This window comes from Solenopsis invicta, chromosome 6 (assembly GCF_016802725.1).
Source record: "Solenopsis invicta isolate M01_SB chromosome 6, UNIL_Sinv_3.0, whole genome shotgun sequence".
Lineage (NCBI taxonomy): Eukaryota > Metazoa > Arthropoda > Insecta > Hymenoptera > Formicidae > Solenopsis > Solenopsis invicta.
In genome coordinates, this window is record NC_052669.1 from 10,278,818 (window position 1) to 10,291,261 (window position 12,444).

Consider the following 12,444-nt stretch of genomic DNA (forward strand, 5'->3'; position numbering starts at 1 on the left):
AAAGTAATGACTTTCAACTTATTAATTTAATCAATTTTGATGAGTGATTTAATTTTTAACTTTAACCAGTTGTTTTTGAAACAGAACTTTGATTTATTAACTATTTTCCCAAGTTAAAAATTTGTCTATGTAAAAGAAAAAAAAATTATAAAGGAAAAATATATTTCCGCATAAAAAATAATATTTCTTTATTGTTTCGTATAAACCTAATTTAAATGAAATATTAAATTTGTCTGATAATCCACGTTATAATTGTTTTGAGTGACCTAATTAACTTTAAAAACTTGCATATTTTTAATTTAATAAGAATTGTGTGATAAGAATGCTTAACTTAATCTAACAAGTTCATTTAATCTTAACATAAATTTAATTGAATTTGTTTTTTGTTTATGTAACTTTTAACATAATTAAATTAATTTTATAAGTTAATTTTTACTTGATTTAGTTAAAAATGTATTAACTTACTCAATTCTGATGTTTCCTGAAACGTATCTAATTTTTAATTTTTAATTTTTAATTTTCGCAGACATAATCGATATATAAATTCAATATCTTTATTATTTACGTATGAATTACGCAAGGAAAATTACGTAGGACGACAAATAAATATATTTGGTTGTACAAAGATCATGAATGGATAAGCTTTCTGAAGTTCTCTCCGTCTCTTCGCAGGTCTTCCGTATCTTTTTGCATACCGTTCGATTTTTTTCATCAAATCGAAAGACCGGATTCCGACGAGAACAGTCGACAGCTAATTGGATATTTAGCGCCATCTAGGTATAATCTTACGCATTAACACGCTTGAAAATATTATGTTGTTGCCACCTGTGATAGATCCGACGAATTAGGCGGTAACATAGTAAGCTCGGCGGTCGCGTTTACTCACGACAAAATTGATCGGTTGCATTTGCATTGATTACTTATTTGCTAGAACATTTTGTAAGATATTAAAAAAAAAATTCAACTAACAGTCTGTTGCTAAGAAATTATATATATTTAATACGTAATATATATTAATGTACATTTTGATAAGAATTTGAAAAGAATAACACATTAAATTACGCACATTTAAAATACGTACTGTAAATCTTTATCTGCAGAAACAATAAAAACAATAAAAACAAATCATACTTTTCTCATATGTTTGACAAAATTGTTCTTTTAAGTTGAAAGAGAAATTACAAAGTTCCCTGCGTAATTAAATTGAAAAAGACTATTGCAAACTTGAGATACTTATATATATTTCTGAAAAAACGAATAAAAGAAGAAAATTAAAAAAAAATACGACAAAGTTGTAAATTAAAGTATATTATTGTATACTCGAGAAATTTTTTTTTTATTTGTTTTTCATAGTATATAATATTATGAAAACAGTATTATAATATTTAACACTAGGAATCGAGTTTTCGGAGGTCAAGAATACGAAAACCATCGGCGATTTTATAGAGGAGAAGAGGGTATCCAAGCAGAACAGGGAGTCATCATAACGTCAAAATGATGTCAAAGTGACTGCAAAATGATCATTAAAAGTCACTTTTCAATCAATTACGATTTTGATGTCATTTTGACACAATTGTGAATCACTTTGATGTCATTTTGACTTGTTGTTCTGCATGGGTAATATGGCACCTATTTTTATTTTATCGAATAACTTTGTTTATAATTAATATTTTCTATTGGAACTTGAACGATTACATTCGTAAGAGTGTAGTTGTTTGACAGATTCTAGACTCAAAGTAATGAAATATTTATTATTTAGGACGTGATTTATAAAAATCTAATGCACTGCATAATAGGAGAAAGAAAAAAAGTGGTTGTAATATGGCTATTCATAAAAATAATTAAAAAAAAAATTAATTTAGTTTAAAAGAAACACAGTACCTTGTTACAAAATTATATATTTTTCATTTTCCATTGTTTAGAATTTTCCTACGTTCAGAAGCTTTAGAAATACCATTAAAAATTTCATTAAAAATATCATTTTATCCCTGTTTAATGTTAAACAACAAGCATAAAATGATGTCTCTAATGTTTCTAAACACAGCTTTTTAAAATGACAATCGATTTATCGAAGAAATATTTCTTCGATATAAAAATTTTGCTTAAAAAACCATATTCCATATTATTGTTTTAACTTTGTATAACTCGAAATGTATACGGCCGAATAAAAAGTTAAATAACGAAAAAACATTTGAGTGATGTACTTTCATGTGATAATACATTCAAGTTTAAGAATAATGAGAAAGTGTTATGTAATTAAATTAGATTAAAGGTGTACCTTGAAAAAGTTTAGAAGTGCTCAAAAGTAAAAATGCCTTATAACAATTGTCAGTCATTATGTATTGACATATTAGCATTACTAAAAAACGACGTGTCACTAAACGAATAACTCCATTTGTTAGAATACGTCACCTAATAACGGAAATAATAGGGGTAGCCATATTGTCGAAGTGCCATAATACAATCTTCTCCTCTACTGCTTCCTCAAATCGAACGATATAACGTATTATATAGTGAGTTTTAAACATTTCCATTGAAGAAACCAAATACCTACAAGCAGCAAAACAAGGATATTTAGACATTCGAAATATTTATTGAATAGTCTAATTTAATTTGTACGTTAACGCAAAACGAATACACGTAGTCGTTTCATCTCGCTTGGAAATATAGTACCGTATTGTTCAAAGTTTTCACATATTTTACCGTGATATGTTTGATGTTAATTGTTCATGGAGACACCTAAGTCAGATGGTATCTCCACTATTTTCATTATCTGAAACATTGGTCGCGGAATTTGCTTCTACTTCTCTGAGAGCAGCAGCTTCTCGTAATCCTTTTTTCTCCATATTTCTCCTTTAAAACAATATTTCTCTCCTTTAAAATCATATTTTCAGCGTTTAAAACCATAATTTTCTTTATCAATTTTTTCCTAACACGTTCTGCCAATATCCAAGCAGAACAGGGAGTCATCACAACGTCAAAATGATGTCAAAGTGACTACAAAATGATCATTAAAAGTCACTTTTTAATCAATTACGATTCATTTTGATGTCATTTTGACACAATTGTGAATCACTTTGATGTGTTATCCTTGGCGCGCACCATCGAGATAGAAAGATAACAGGAATGTTAGAAACGTGATATAAATGTTCGATAACAGATGAAAGTAAATTTAAAGTGTGATTCTAAATGGCACCTAAATCGCTTATTTGTAATTATAAATTTTTAAGTATTTATGTGCTTTGGGCTATTTATATGAATATTTAAATTCAGAATTATAAAATCAGGAATAACAAAATTTTGATGGAAGCCTTTTAATTATAATGACTAAATATTCAAAGTGCTTTAGGCGCTTTTTATATAAATGTTTGAACATTCATATTTTTAAAAAACAAAATTTTAATTGCGATTTTGTTATTTATAATTTCTAATTTATTATTTTATTATGTAGAACCACTTCTTAAATTTTTTCTTTTCTACTGCCGTTTTTTCTACACCCTGATGATGCAATGATAAGAATCTATAAAAAAATAAAACTTAAAAAAAAATCAAGAAGCAAGAACCCAAGTAGAACAATAAGTTACAATGGCGTCAAAATGATGTAAAAATTAATCGTAATCGATTGACTTTTAATAATCATTTTTGGAATTCCATTTTGACGTTATTTTGACGTCACGATGACTTTTTGTTCTACTTAGGAACAGATGACGTAGGCTAATATGTATGTATGTACGAGTTCATTGCAGCGCTGCAGCAATATTTCCAATTGATTGTCGTAGAACGAGTTCACTTTTACCAGGGTTTCCAGGGTCTCTCCGATGGGCTGGAAGTACATATGGTGTCAGCAGTTGTGTCAGCGGCTTCTCCAATGGTAATGATGTGCTGCCGATCTGCAGGCACTGCGGACACTGCTTCTCGGTTGCAAATCACGGGTCAGGGGTGAATATTCAGAATCGTGGAAGGAGGATAGTAATACGAAACTATTCTTAAACTTTTTTTCTCAAAGTTATTATTCTTAAAGTTTAAAATCTTGCTGCAGACAATCTTGACAGAAGACGTGGCTGCACTGTGTGATGTGGTACGGACGTTTTGCTCTGCACAGCGGCGCAGAGCACTTGTTGCAGATTAGCGCGTTCATATCTTCATCTTGGATGCTGAAAGCAATCGAGCGTAATTTTTGCAAGATCATCTCTCTTTATCTCTGTCGTTCAAACTGCGTTTGTAATTCGCATTTTCTTCATTACGCGTTACATTTATGTGCTGATTTCCCTTTTTTTTTTTATTACCTCGGTGAATGTTTTTCTCAAAATTCTTCATATAATTTTTTAGAATTTTTCGGAATTTTTGTATGATTTTATAACTGTCTCAGATTTTTGTACGAATTTAATGGGCACACTTTTCAGAAGTACTCAGAAAGTCTACATCTTTTCTCAGAATATTTTATGTATGCTAATTACGAAATATCTTAAGATTTCTAAGATTTGTTTGTTTTACGTAATTTCTGATTAAATATTATAAAATCTAAAAAAGTTAAAAAGTATTTTTTAGAAATAATGGAATAAGAAATCACAGAGTATATTTCAGAATTCACATGCATGAAAAATTCTAAAAGAAAATGTAAATTAACTTACTAAGTATTTCTGAGTTTTAATAAAAAAAATTTCCAATTTGTATGAAAATGATAAAAAAATTTCACCACGGTAATGGCATCCAATCGCCAAATGTACCCAAGCAGAACAACAAGTCAAAATGACATCAAAATAAATCGTAATTGATTAAAAAGTGACTTTTAATGATCATTTTGCAGCCACTTTGACATCATTTTGACATCGTGATGACTCCCTGTTCTACTTGGGTATAGTGCGCATTGAAATTAGACTATGCGCAAGTCTCTGATTTCGTGAAAAGAAAACTCGTTCCGCTGATGAATTGAAACAATTTCGTAAAAGAACTTATTCCGCTAATAAATTGATGTGAATGACTAGAGGATGAACACGGTGAGACGCGATATGTGTCTGTGACGCTGTTAAGCCCGTGTCCCACTACGTATTGCGGATGCGGATCAGATTGGGATTGCGAATCGCAAATTAGAATGCAGCCAATCAAAGCAAGGCAGCTTCAGATCCAGATTGCGAATCGTAGAATAGATGACTCTCTATTTGCTGTATTCTAATTTGCGATCCGCAATCCCAATCCAATCTGCATCCGCAATACGTAATGTGACACGGGCTTTAAACCTCATCAATCTCACACGAATAGCTAACTGCGACTTTCGAATCGCATCCTGAATCGCGAATCGCTTATTATCTAACTCAAACTATACTCAAACTCGAGACGTAACGTTAAGTACATCTAATAAACGTATATACTGGATAAAATTGAAACTCATTGCGTATAAGTATTTGACTCGATATAATCAGACGCTATTCCTTCGTGGAAAAGGAGTCGGTAGAATTCGAAATTGCTTGGTAGCGCTTAACAAATGAAAGTCATTTCGCTCGAATTTGCGTCTTTCGTCACGGTGTAAGCAGCAACTGTAGATTTGCGACTCGCGAGGTAAAAAACGAACAAATTTTTCACGACGAACAAACCGTTTTGATTAAACTTGAGTTGAAAAAATCGTTTGTCGCAACATCTTTTAAGTTGAATCTTAATTTCCTTACATTTTTTTTTAAGTTAAACTTTATAGCGTTTTTCCTTAGGAGAACTAGTGCGCACTGAGTGTGCACTCGCCGCAGGTAATTGGGCGCTTCCGTTGGCACCGTCATCGCGCAAACAACGCGCAAGAAAAAATGCTATTAATTTTATTATTATAACTCAAGATCTCTTAAGTTAGAGCTATGAAAGTTATGCCGTTTTTAATAATGTGAGATTAAATCTCAATTTGATTCACTTTTTATGTTTATGAAAAGATAGAATTTCTCTTTCATAAAAAAGATAGAAAATAAGTAATATTTTAAAATTAAATCCACACAGCACAAATCTATCAATATTTGCCGTTATTTACATAAAATTATAATCTAGATAAAGAAGTATATTTATTTGATTTGTATCTAGATAATTTTTAGTTATCTAAGAGCAATACTGCTTTCTAAAGACGTTCAAAGGATGTTCTTGAAACGTTCTTAAATAAAATGTGCTATATATCAGGATATTAATACACAAATTAATCTATTTATTATTACACAAAGAACCCTTTTTATTGGATTGCTATTAATTAATTTAAAGTGTTACATTTTACATATTATAATTATAATTTGCAGAAAATGGACCAGGATAGCGATATGGACCAGGAAAACAAAGTAGTACGATATAAGTTTAGCAGTTGATTATTGTAAAATTTAAAAATCGGTCTATATACTGGCATTAATTTACATATAACTTTGTCAACGACGTATACAAGGCTATATAGCATTTAGGCTCTGTTATTAATTATTGTCTCTTTTATCACCGACGAGACTATTAAAGACCGTCAACCCTAGATAAATTTTCGAGGCCGTTACTGGGGCCTCAGGGGCCCGGCGGTAATTGAAGAGCGATGACGTTATCGACTATATGATTGTTAATACAAATATTTGAGTAATACCTTATTAAAATCTTAATTTTTTTATTATACAAATACTTCATAAGCAAGTATGCATTTAATAACATCATTGTATATTGCTTTAAAATTGTAATTCTTTTTGATCAGTTATTATCTCTGTCGATAATCAAACTTAGATGTTAACATCAAAACTGCAATTTTTAACAAAAATCGAGAATTTTCGGGTTACAAATACATAAGCATATCTATTAAGCTTCAGGATAACAATAAATTATAAAATTAGTACTGTACTGTCAGTTTATCATTAAAAATTTAACAGTCACACAAACTCCCGTAAGGTTAGCGGTCTTTAATAGTCTCTCGTCGGTGCTTTTATTAAATGCTTTTCTAAATTTATATTTGAAATTTGCGGTTTCTTGGCTGTTACATATTGCGAATTCAAGGGACCAATCAAAACCGCGCTTAACTTTCAATTATCACAGGAACTCTATCCCGGTGCTGCCGGAAATCGTTCGACTCATCGGCCTCGGGAAAACTTGACGAATCGCGCCATTCGTGCCTCGCGCCGCTGTATCGCGCATAATCGCATACGTCGCATAGCCGCCGAGCCGTAAATATACAGACGATTCAACATTGCGCAAAATTGACTTTTCTTCAGAAAAAAATGGAAGACACCATGTCCTCTGTGATTACGGAGATGTTCAACTCGTTTCAAGACTCTCTGAACAACGAGCAAGAAGTGCGCGAGGTGTGTATCGTGGTGTATCGGTGCGTTCCCCGAGAATGAGTCCCCGTTAGGTTAGGTTGTGCACCAGATTGTTTTCCAGCGTTGAAATTTCGCGGGTCATCTCATTTCAATTTCAATGTGTTGATAATTTTATCGAGTTCGTCAATTCGCTAATTCTACGTTTTTAACATCCGACGAGTCTTCCCCGAAATACGTGTTATCGAAAATACAGTATGCAAGACATCGTCAACATACGTCTGATGCTAGTCGTAGTCAGATTGTTTTCAAAATTTTCGAAGTAAATAAATCCTCGAGGATGCAAGAAAATCTTTATTAGCGATGAAAAACTGCTACCCTTAGTTTCAACTCGTTCAAAGCAGAATCAGTAAAATGTGATTAATAGCGAATTTGGTCGGACACACTAGTGTGCACTAGTGCATATTAAAGTCGTTGTACATTGATCTAGTATAAAAATAAACTGCAAATATCTCGACTGGCAAAATTTTTAATACTTGTATCTTATTAATCTGTTTATATATTTATACTGACAATGAACATACATCTTACATCAATTCATGTATGTTGACCTTAATGTGCACCAATGCACACTGGTGCAGTCCAACCGAATTCGCTATAAGTAGATCTGCTTACATAGCTTTGGACTCTTTATAATTCTTACCTTTGTAATTACTTTATAGTTACTTTTTGTATTATTAGAAAAGTAAAAGTTATGGTTTGTGTACTACTATGTAAAAAAATTGATTCTTTATGATATAAATTATTTATAAGTACATTTTACTTTTTATTCTAAAATTTGAATGTAACTAGTTGATATCGAATACTTTGAAAGTGCAATGTAAATAGTTCTTATAAATATTACTTAAATGTTAAAGATTAAAGCATAATTATTGGATTTTTATATGTTGAACTTGATCCTATCACTAAATCTAGAACACAAGTTATGTCTTTATACAATTCATTATATTTTTTTCTCTTTGCAGCAAATTCGTGTCATTGTGAAGAATATTGAGAAAAGTTCCAGGGACATATTAATGACATTGCAAAATATTCATACTGTACAACACACAATGGAGGAAAATATAAGTATGCTTTTAGTGGCAAATTTCTTATATAACATATTCATTTAATTTACATTATGTAATGACTTGCTATTGGTAAATTACAGTTGTGTCGAAATATTGTTCAAAGGCAAGAGAAATATTTGGCGACATAAGGACACAATATGCAAGTCTGGCTGAAGTGGTACCAAGCAATCAGTATTACCGTTATCACGACCAATGGCGTTTTGTTACTCAGAGGCTGTGCTTTCTAGTTGCTCTAGTAATATATTTCGAAATTAAACTTTTAGTCGACAAAAAGACTGTTGCGGACATATTAGGAGGTGTATAAATAATATTTAAATAATTTTAAATAATTACAAGCATTTAAATTAAAATTGCTTTTACATGCCACATTTTAGCTATAATCTAAAAATAATTTTCATTATATTTTTAGTGAAAAATAACCGTGAGGATGGCTTCCATCTAGATCTGGAGGATTTTCTGTTGGGATTACTACAGCTATCCGCCGAATTGGTATGTAATCTTTGTGATTTTCTCATATAACAAATTTGTAATGTTATATTTTTTTCAGAGCCGTTTCGCTGTAAACAGTGTCACGAATGGTCATTACTACTGGCCAATGGAAATCGCGACATTTGTTAATGAACTGAATGCAGGGTTTCGGCTATTAAATTTAAAGAATGACATACTGAGAAAACGGTTTGATGCTCTCAAATACGACGTGAAGAAGATCGAAGAGGTAGTGTACGACTTATGTATTCGCGGTTTAATACCGTCTTCCCGGCCTATTGAAGAAACGCCTACTGAAGAAACGCCCACCGAATAGATTTCTATACAACTTTCCACAATATTTTACATTTATATACCTCCATGTGTACAACGTGCGAAGAGAGATACGGTTCATACGTAAACATACAATAAAAATATTTTATATATTTTTTTTTTAGATTTTTATACTTTAGATTATGTTAGCGTTCGCCAATATAATCGGATTATTTCAGATATGAAGATGAATTATATATATATTTTTTTTTTATTTAAAGCTGTTACTTAAAATTCAATGTTTACAATGCCTAGAGGAAATTATATAATTACATTTAACTCAGTAATATATAAATCATAATTTATTTTAAATTTTGTTATGACAAATACCTATATTTAATACGTAATTTTAATTTAAGATAGTAATTTAAAGAATTTATATTAAAAAATGACAGATATTGTGTTAGTTTATTTTTTAAAATTATATAAGTAAGAGTGAGTTATATACGATATCATTTAAATTTTGGTATCAGGAATAATAATTATACAGCTCAAGATGCAGAACATGGTTATTTCGAACTGTATATGTTTATTACGTTTATATGTATATGTTCATTAACAATAAATATTTATTGTGTGTACGCTTTGGATTATCGCGTAACATCGCACTTCGTCCCTTATAATTAAAACCTTTAAATTAATAGCCTGCATTAAAATCAAATACATTTATCATATTTTTCCCGTTTACGTATCTAGCATAATTTTCAGCGAATAGTTTCGCAACATCTTGAGAGATTGTCACAGCCGAGATGTGTGGTGAGACCGTTACCTAAACAAAGCATTTAGTAATAATAAGTTCTAGAGAAAAACTTTGACCAATGACACTTACTTGTGGAAGACTCCATAGCTTGCTTTCCTTTGGCAACGGTTCTTTTTCACACACATCCAGAATAGCAGCTGAAATCCACTTCTGCTCAAGAGCGTTTATCAAGTCCGCTTCTCTAATAACGGAGCCACGTCCTACGTTCATGAAAACTGTATTCCTGCCTTTACAATGTTCCAACACATTGCCATTTAAAAGTCCTATTGTGTCCCGAGTAGCGGGTAACACGTTAATGACGTAGTCGCAATTTTCTAGGATGTCCGATAAACTGTCCATGGTTCTGTGTTCATCAAGGTATGGTAATTTTTTTTTCGGAATGCTACGTGTCATTCCCCAGATAGTTGCGCCAAATAATTTTAACTTTTCCGCCACTGTAAAAATATTAAAAATAAAAGCTCTTATTGGAACTTGTTTGAGCTTGCTTAAGGAGATGTTCTTACTTTAGTATTACTTTCGAATTTGTTTTTAAAAATTTTTACTTTTTATTTGAAATTCTTATTTGAGAAAAATTTAACTTGACAAAATCTTAAAGTTTGGTACATTTATGTATTCTTTGATATTTAAATATTCCTTACAAATTTTGTTATTTTGAAAAAAACCTATTTAAAATTTTAAGAACATTTTCTACATATAAAATAAAAAATTTTGCAAGTTTCTCTCTCTCTCTCTCTCTCTCTAAGTTCAAACTTTTAAAAAATGTTAAAAAAATTCATTTTTTGAAATCTAAATACAAAAACATCTTTATGACATTAGATACTCGTTATTCACATTTCTTACCCGATTTTCCTATCGTTCCTACCCCTAAGATACCTATGGTTAAATCATGTATGTGTCTGTGATCTATTAATCTGCCTTCTTGCTTCCACTCGGCGAGCTTTTGATTTTCGTACTGTTGTCTCTGATCACGTTCATAATTGACGATTTGTGCTATCACGTATTCGGACATGGCCAGACCGAATGATTCGTCTGAGAAACGAGTTAGTATGTAATCTTTTGGCGTGTTCTGCACATATGGAATGAGTTTGTCTAAGCCGGCCCATGTCGTCTGTATCCACTTGACCGATGTCAACTCCTTTGCGTAAGGTATCAATAAATCGCAATCAGCCACTAATATTTCTACTGCGTTAAGCTTAGCCAAAGTATCTGCTTGTCCTATATTAAAAAATAAGATATATATTTTTTTTAGGTAATATAACTATATAAAGGTCTTTTTTAAAGCAATTTTTCAAACTTTACATAGTTGTCTTTAAAATTTAATCTTTTTATAATTTTTCAAGTTTATAATTTTTCAGACACTCATTTATATAGCTGTTTTTATAATTTAATTTTTTTATTGCAAGTATCATAATTTTGTATATATTAACTTAGTTATATAACTGTTTTTTTCTTAAGTTTAATCTTTTTGTTATATCCCATATTGAAACTGTCAAGCTTTATCCGAGCACCTTCAAAAATTTATATATATTACTTTAGTTGCGTTAACGCAATTCTATATGACGTTGGGTGTACTTCAAAAATTGCACCCTGTCATTCCCAGAACCTTGAATATAACAAAATTCAAAACGCATTTAGCAGGATCGTTCTTGAAATAAAATTCCTCGTCTCGAGGGCTGGCTATTGTTCGAATCGCGCGCCGAAACGTAAATGGGGTCAAACTTTCCCGCGGCGGCACGCGCGCCCTCTCGCGGGAGTGGCGGGAGAACTCGCGCCAGTGGCAGTGGGAATTCGACACGTGCTCGTCGCGAGAGGGTTATCAGCGGCACGCGTAACGATTTGGCGAGCACCGGGCCGCGTCCCAGGGCGCGGTTGCGTCGCAACATGTGCGTGTGGAGCACCGTTACCTGGCGCCACGTCCGAAATGCGCAGATTCGGCAGCCGCGAGCGCAGGTGGTAAGCTAACCTAGGAATCACAGACAAGACGGCGACGGCCTGCGTCATGTTGCACACCCGAAGTTGTTGCGAACTACGCCGCGCCGCAATTTCCGCGACTGAGTGGCTACGTGAGTCAAGCGCGCGACACCTGCGCTATTTAATTTCCGTTTATCTCTTCGATTTTTTTAATCGTAACGGCGGCGGCGGCGGTAACACGCACACGTGACATGACGTGTCGTCGCGCGCTTCGCGCCGTTCGACGACGAATGGCTCTACACGAAAGGCAGCTCCAGGCGCTTTATCGCTCGATGGATATACAACCCCTTCGCTCTTCGCTTCAGCGCCCAGCCTTCCGCGCGCTCTCGCCACCTCTCTCGCGAGTCTCTCACGCTTCTCTCCTCGAGATTCAAAACGGGAGCATGCTTCATATTATTTTAATTGCGCAGGGCGCAGCCAAAACGGTCGGGTCTTGATGACTAGAGGTGCTTTTCCCCGTTTCAGATTTAGCGCGGCTCGCGCCTGAGGCGACGCATGCGCGGGAGGCACGGGAGGTTCCGCGTCCCGCTTCTCCTTT

At 33.0% G+C, this 12,444-nt stretch overlaps 2 protein-coding genes across 2 annotated transcripts; one reads left to right on the forward strand and one right to left on the reverse strand.

The window, feature by feature from the left end:
- Positions 1 to 7,092: 7,092 nt before the first annotated feature.
- LOC105207435 (translin) lies at positions 7,093 to 9,355 on the forward strand. The gene is made up of 5 exons (XM_011176875.3): positions 7,093 to 7,292; positions 8,273 to 8,375; positions 8,458 to 8,673; positions 8,787 to 8,866; positions 8,925 to 9,355. The coding sequence occupies exons 1-5, from the start codon at positions 7,209 to 7,211 to the stop codon at positions 9,177 to 9,179; spliced, it is 738 nt and encodes a 245-aa protein (XP_011175177.1). The 5' UTR covers positions 7,093 to 7,208; the 3' UTR covers positions 9,180 to 9,355.
- Positions 9,356 to 9,681: 326 nt separating this feature from the next.
- Positions 9,682 to 12,132, reverse strand: LOC105207436 (glyoxylate/hydroxypyruvate reductase A). The gene is made up of 4 exons (XM_011176876.3): positions 11,840 to 12,132; positions 10,776 to 11,150; positions 10,005 to 10,369; positions 9,682 to 9,944 (listed from the first exon to the last, which is right to left on the reverse strand). Exons 1-4 carry the CDS (start codon positions 11,934 to 11,936, stop codon positions 9,813 to 9,815), a joined length of 969 nt encoding a protein of 322 aa, XP_011175178.2. The 5' UTR covers positions 11,937 to 12,132; the 3' UTR covers positions 9,682 to 9,812.
- Positions 12,133 to 12,444: the final 312 nt, after the last annotated feature.

Excerpts from the sequence above, each read along its gene's own strand:
- LOC105207435 (XM_011176875.3), top strand. The coding sequence starts at position 7,209 with ATGGAAGACACCATGTCCTCTGTGATTACGGAGATGTTCAACTCGTTT. Across the intron at positions 7,293-8,272 it reads ACGAGCAAGAAGTGCGCGAG|CAAATTCGTGTCATTGTGAA; the intron begins GTGTGTATCGTG and ends TTCTCTTTGCAG. Across the intron at positions 8,376-8,457 it reads CACAATGGAGGAAAATATAA|TTGTGTCGAAATATTGTTCA; the intron begins GTATGCTTTTAG and ends GGTAAATTACAG.
- LOC105207436 (XM_011176876.3), bottom strand. The coding sequence starts at position 11,936 with ATGACGCAGGCCGTCGCCGTCTTGTCTGTGATTCCTAGGTTAGCTTAC. Across the intron at positions 11,151-11,839 it reads CATTTCGGACGTGGCGCCAG|GACAAGCAGATACTTTGGCT; the intron begins GTAACGGTGCTC and ends TTTTTAATATAG. Across the intron at positions 10,370-10,775 it reads AGGAACGATAGGAAAATCGG|TGGCGGAAAAGTTAAAATTA; the intron begins GTAAGAAATGTG and ends ATATTTTTACAG.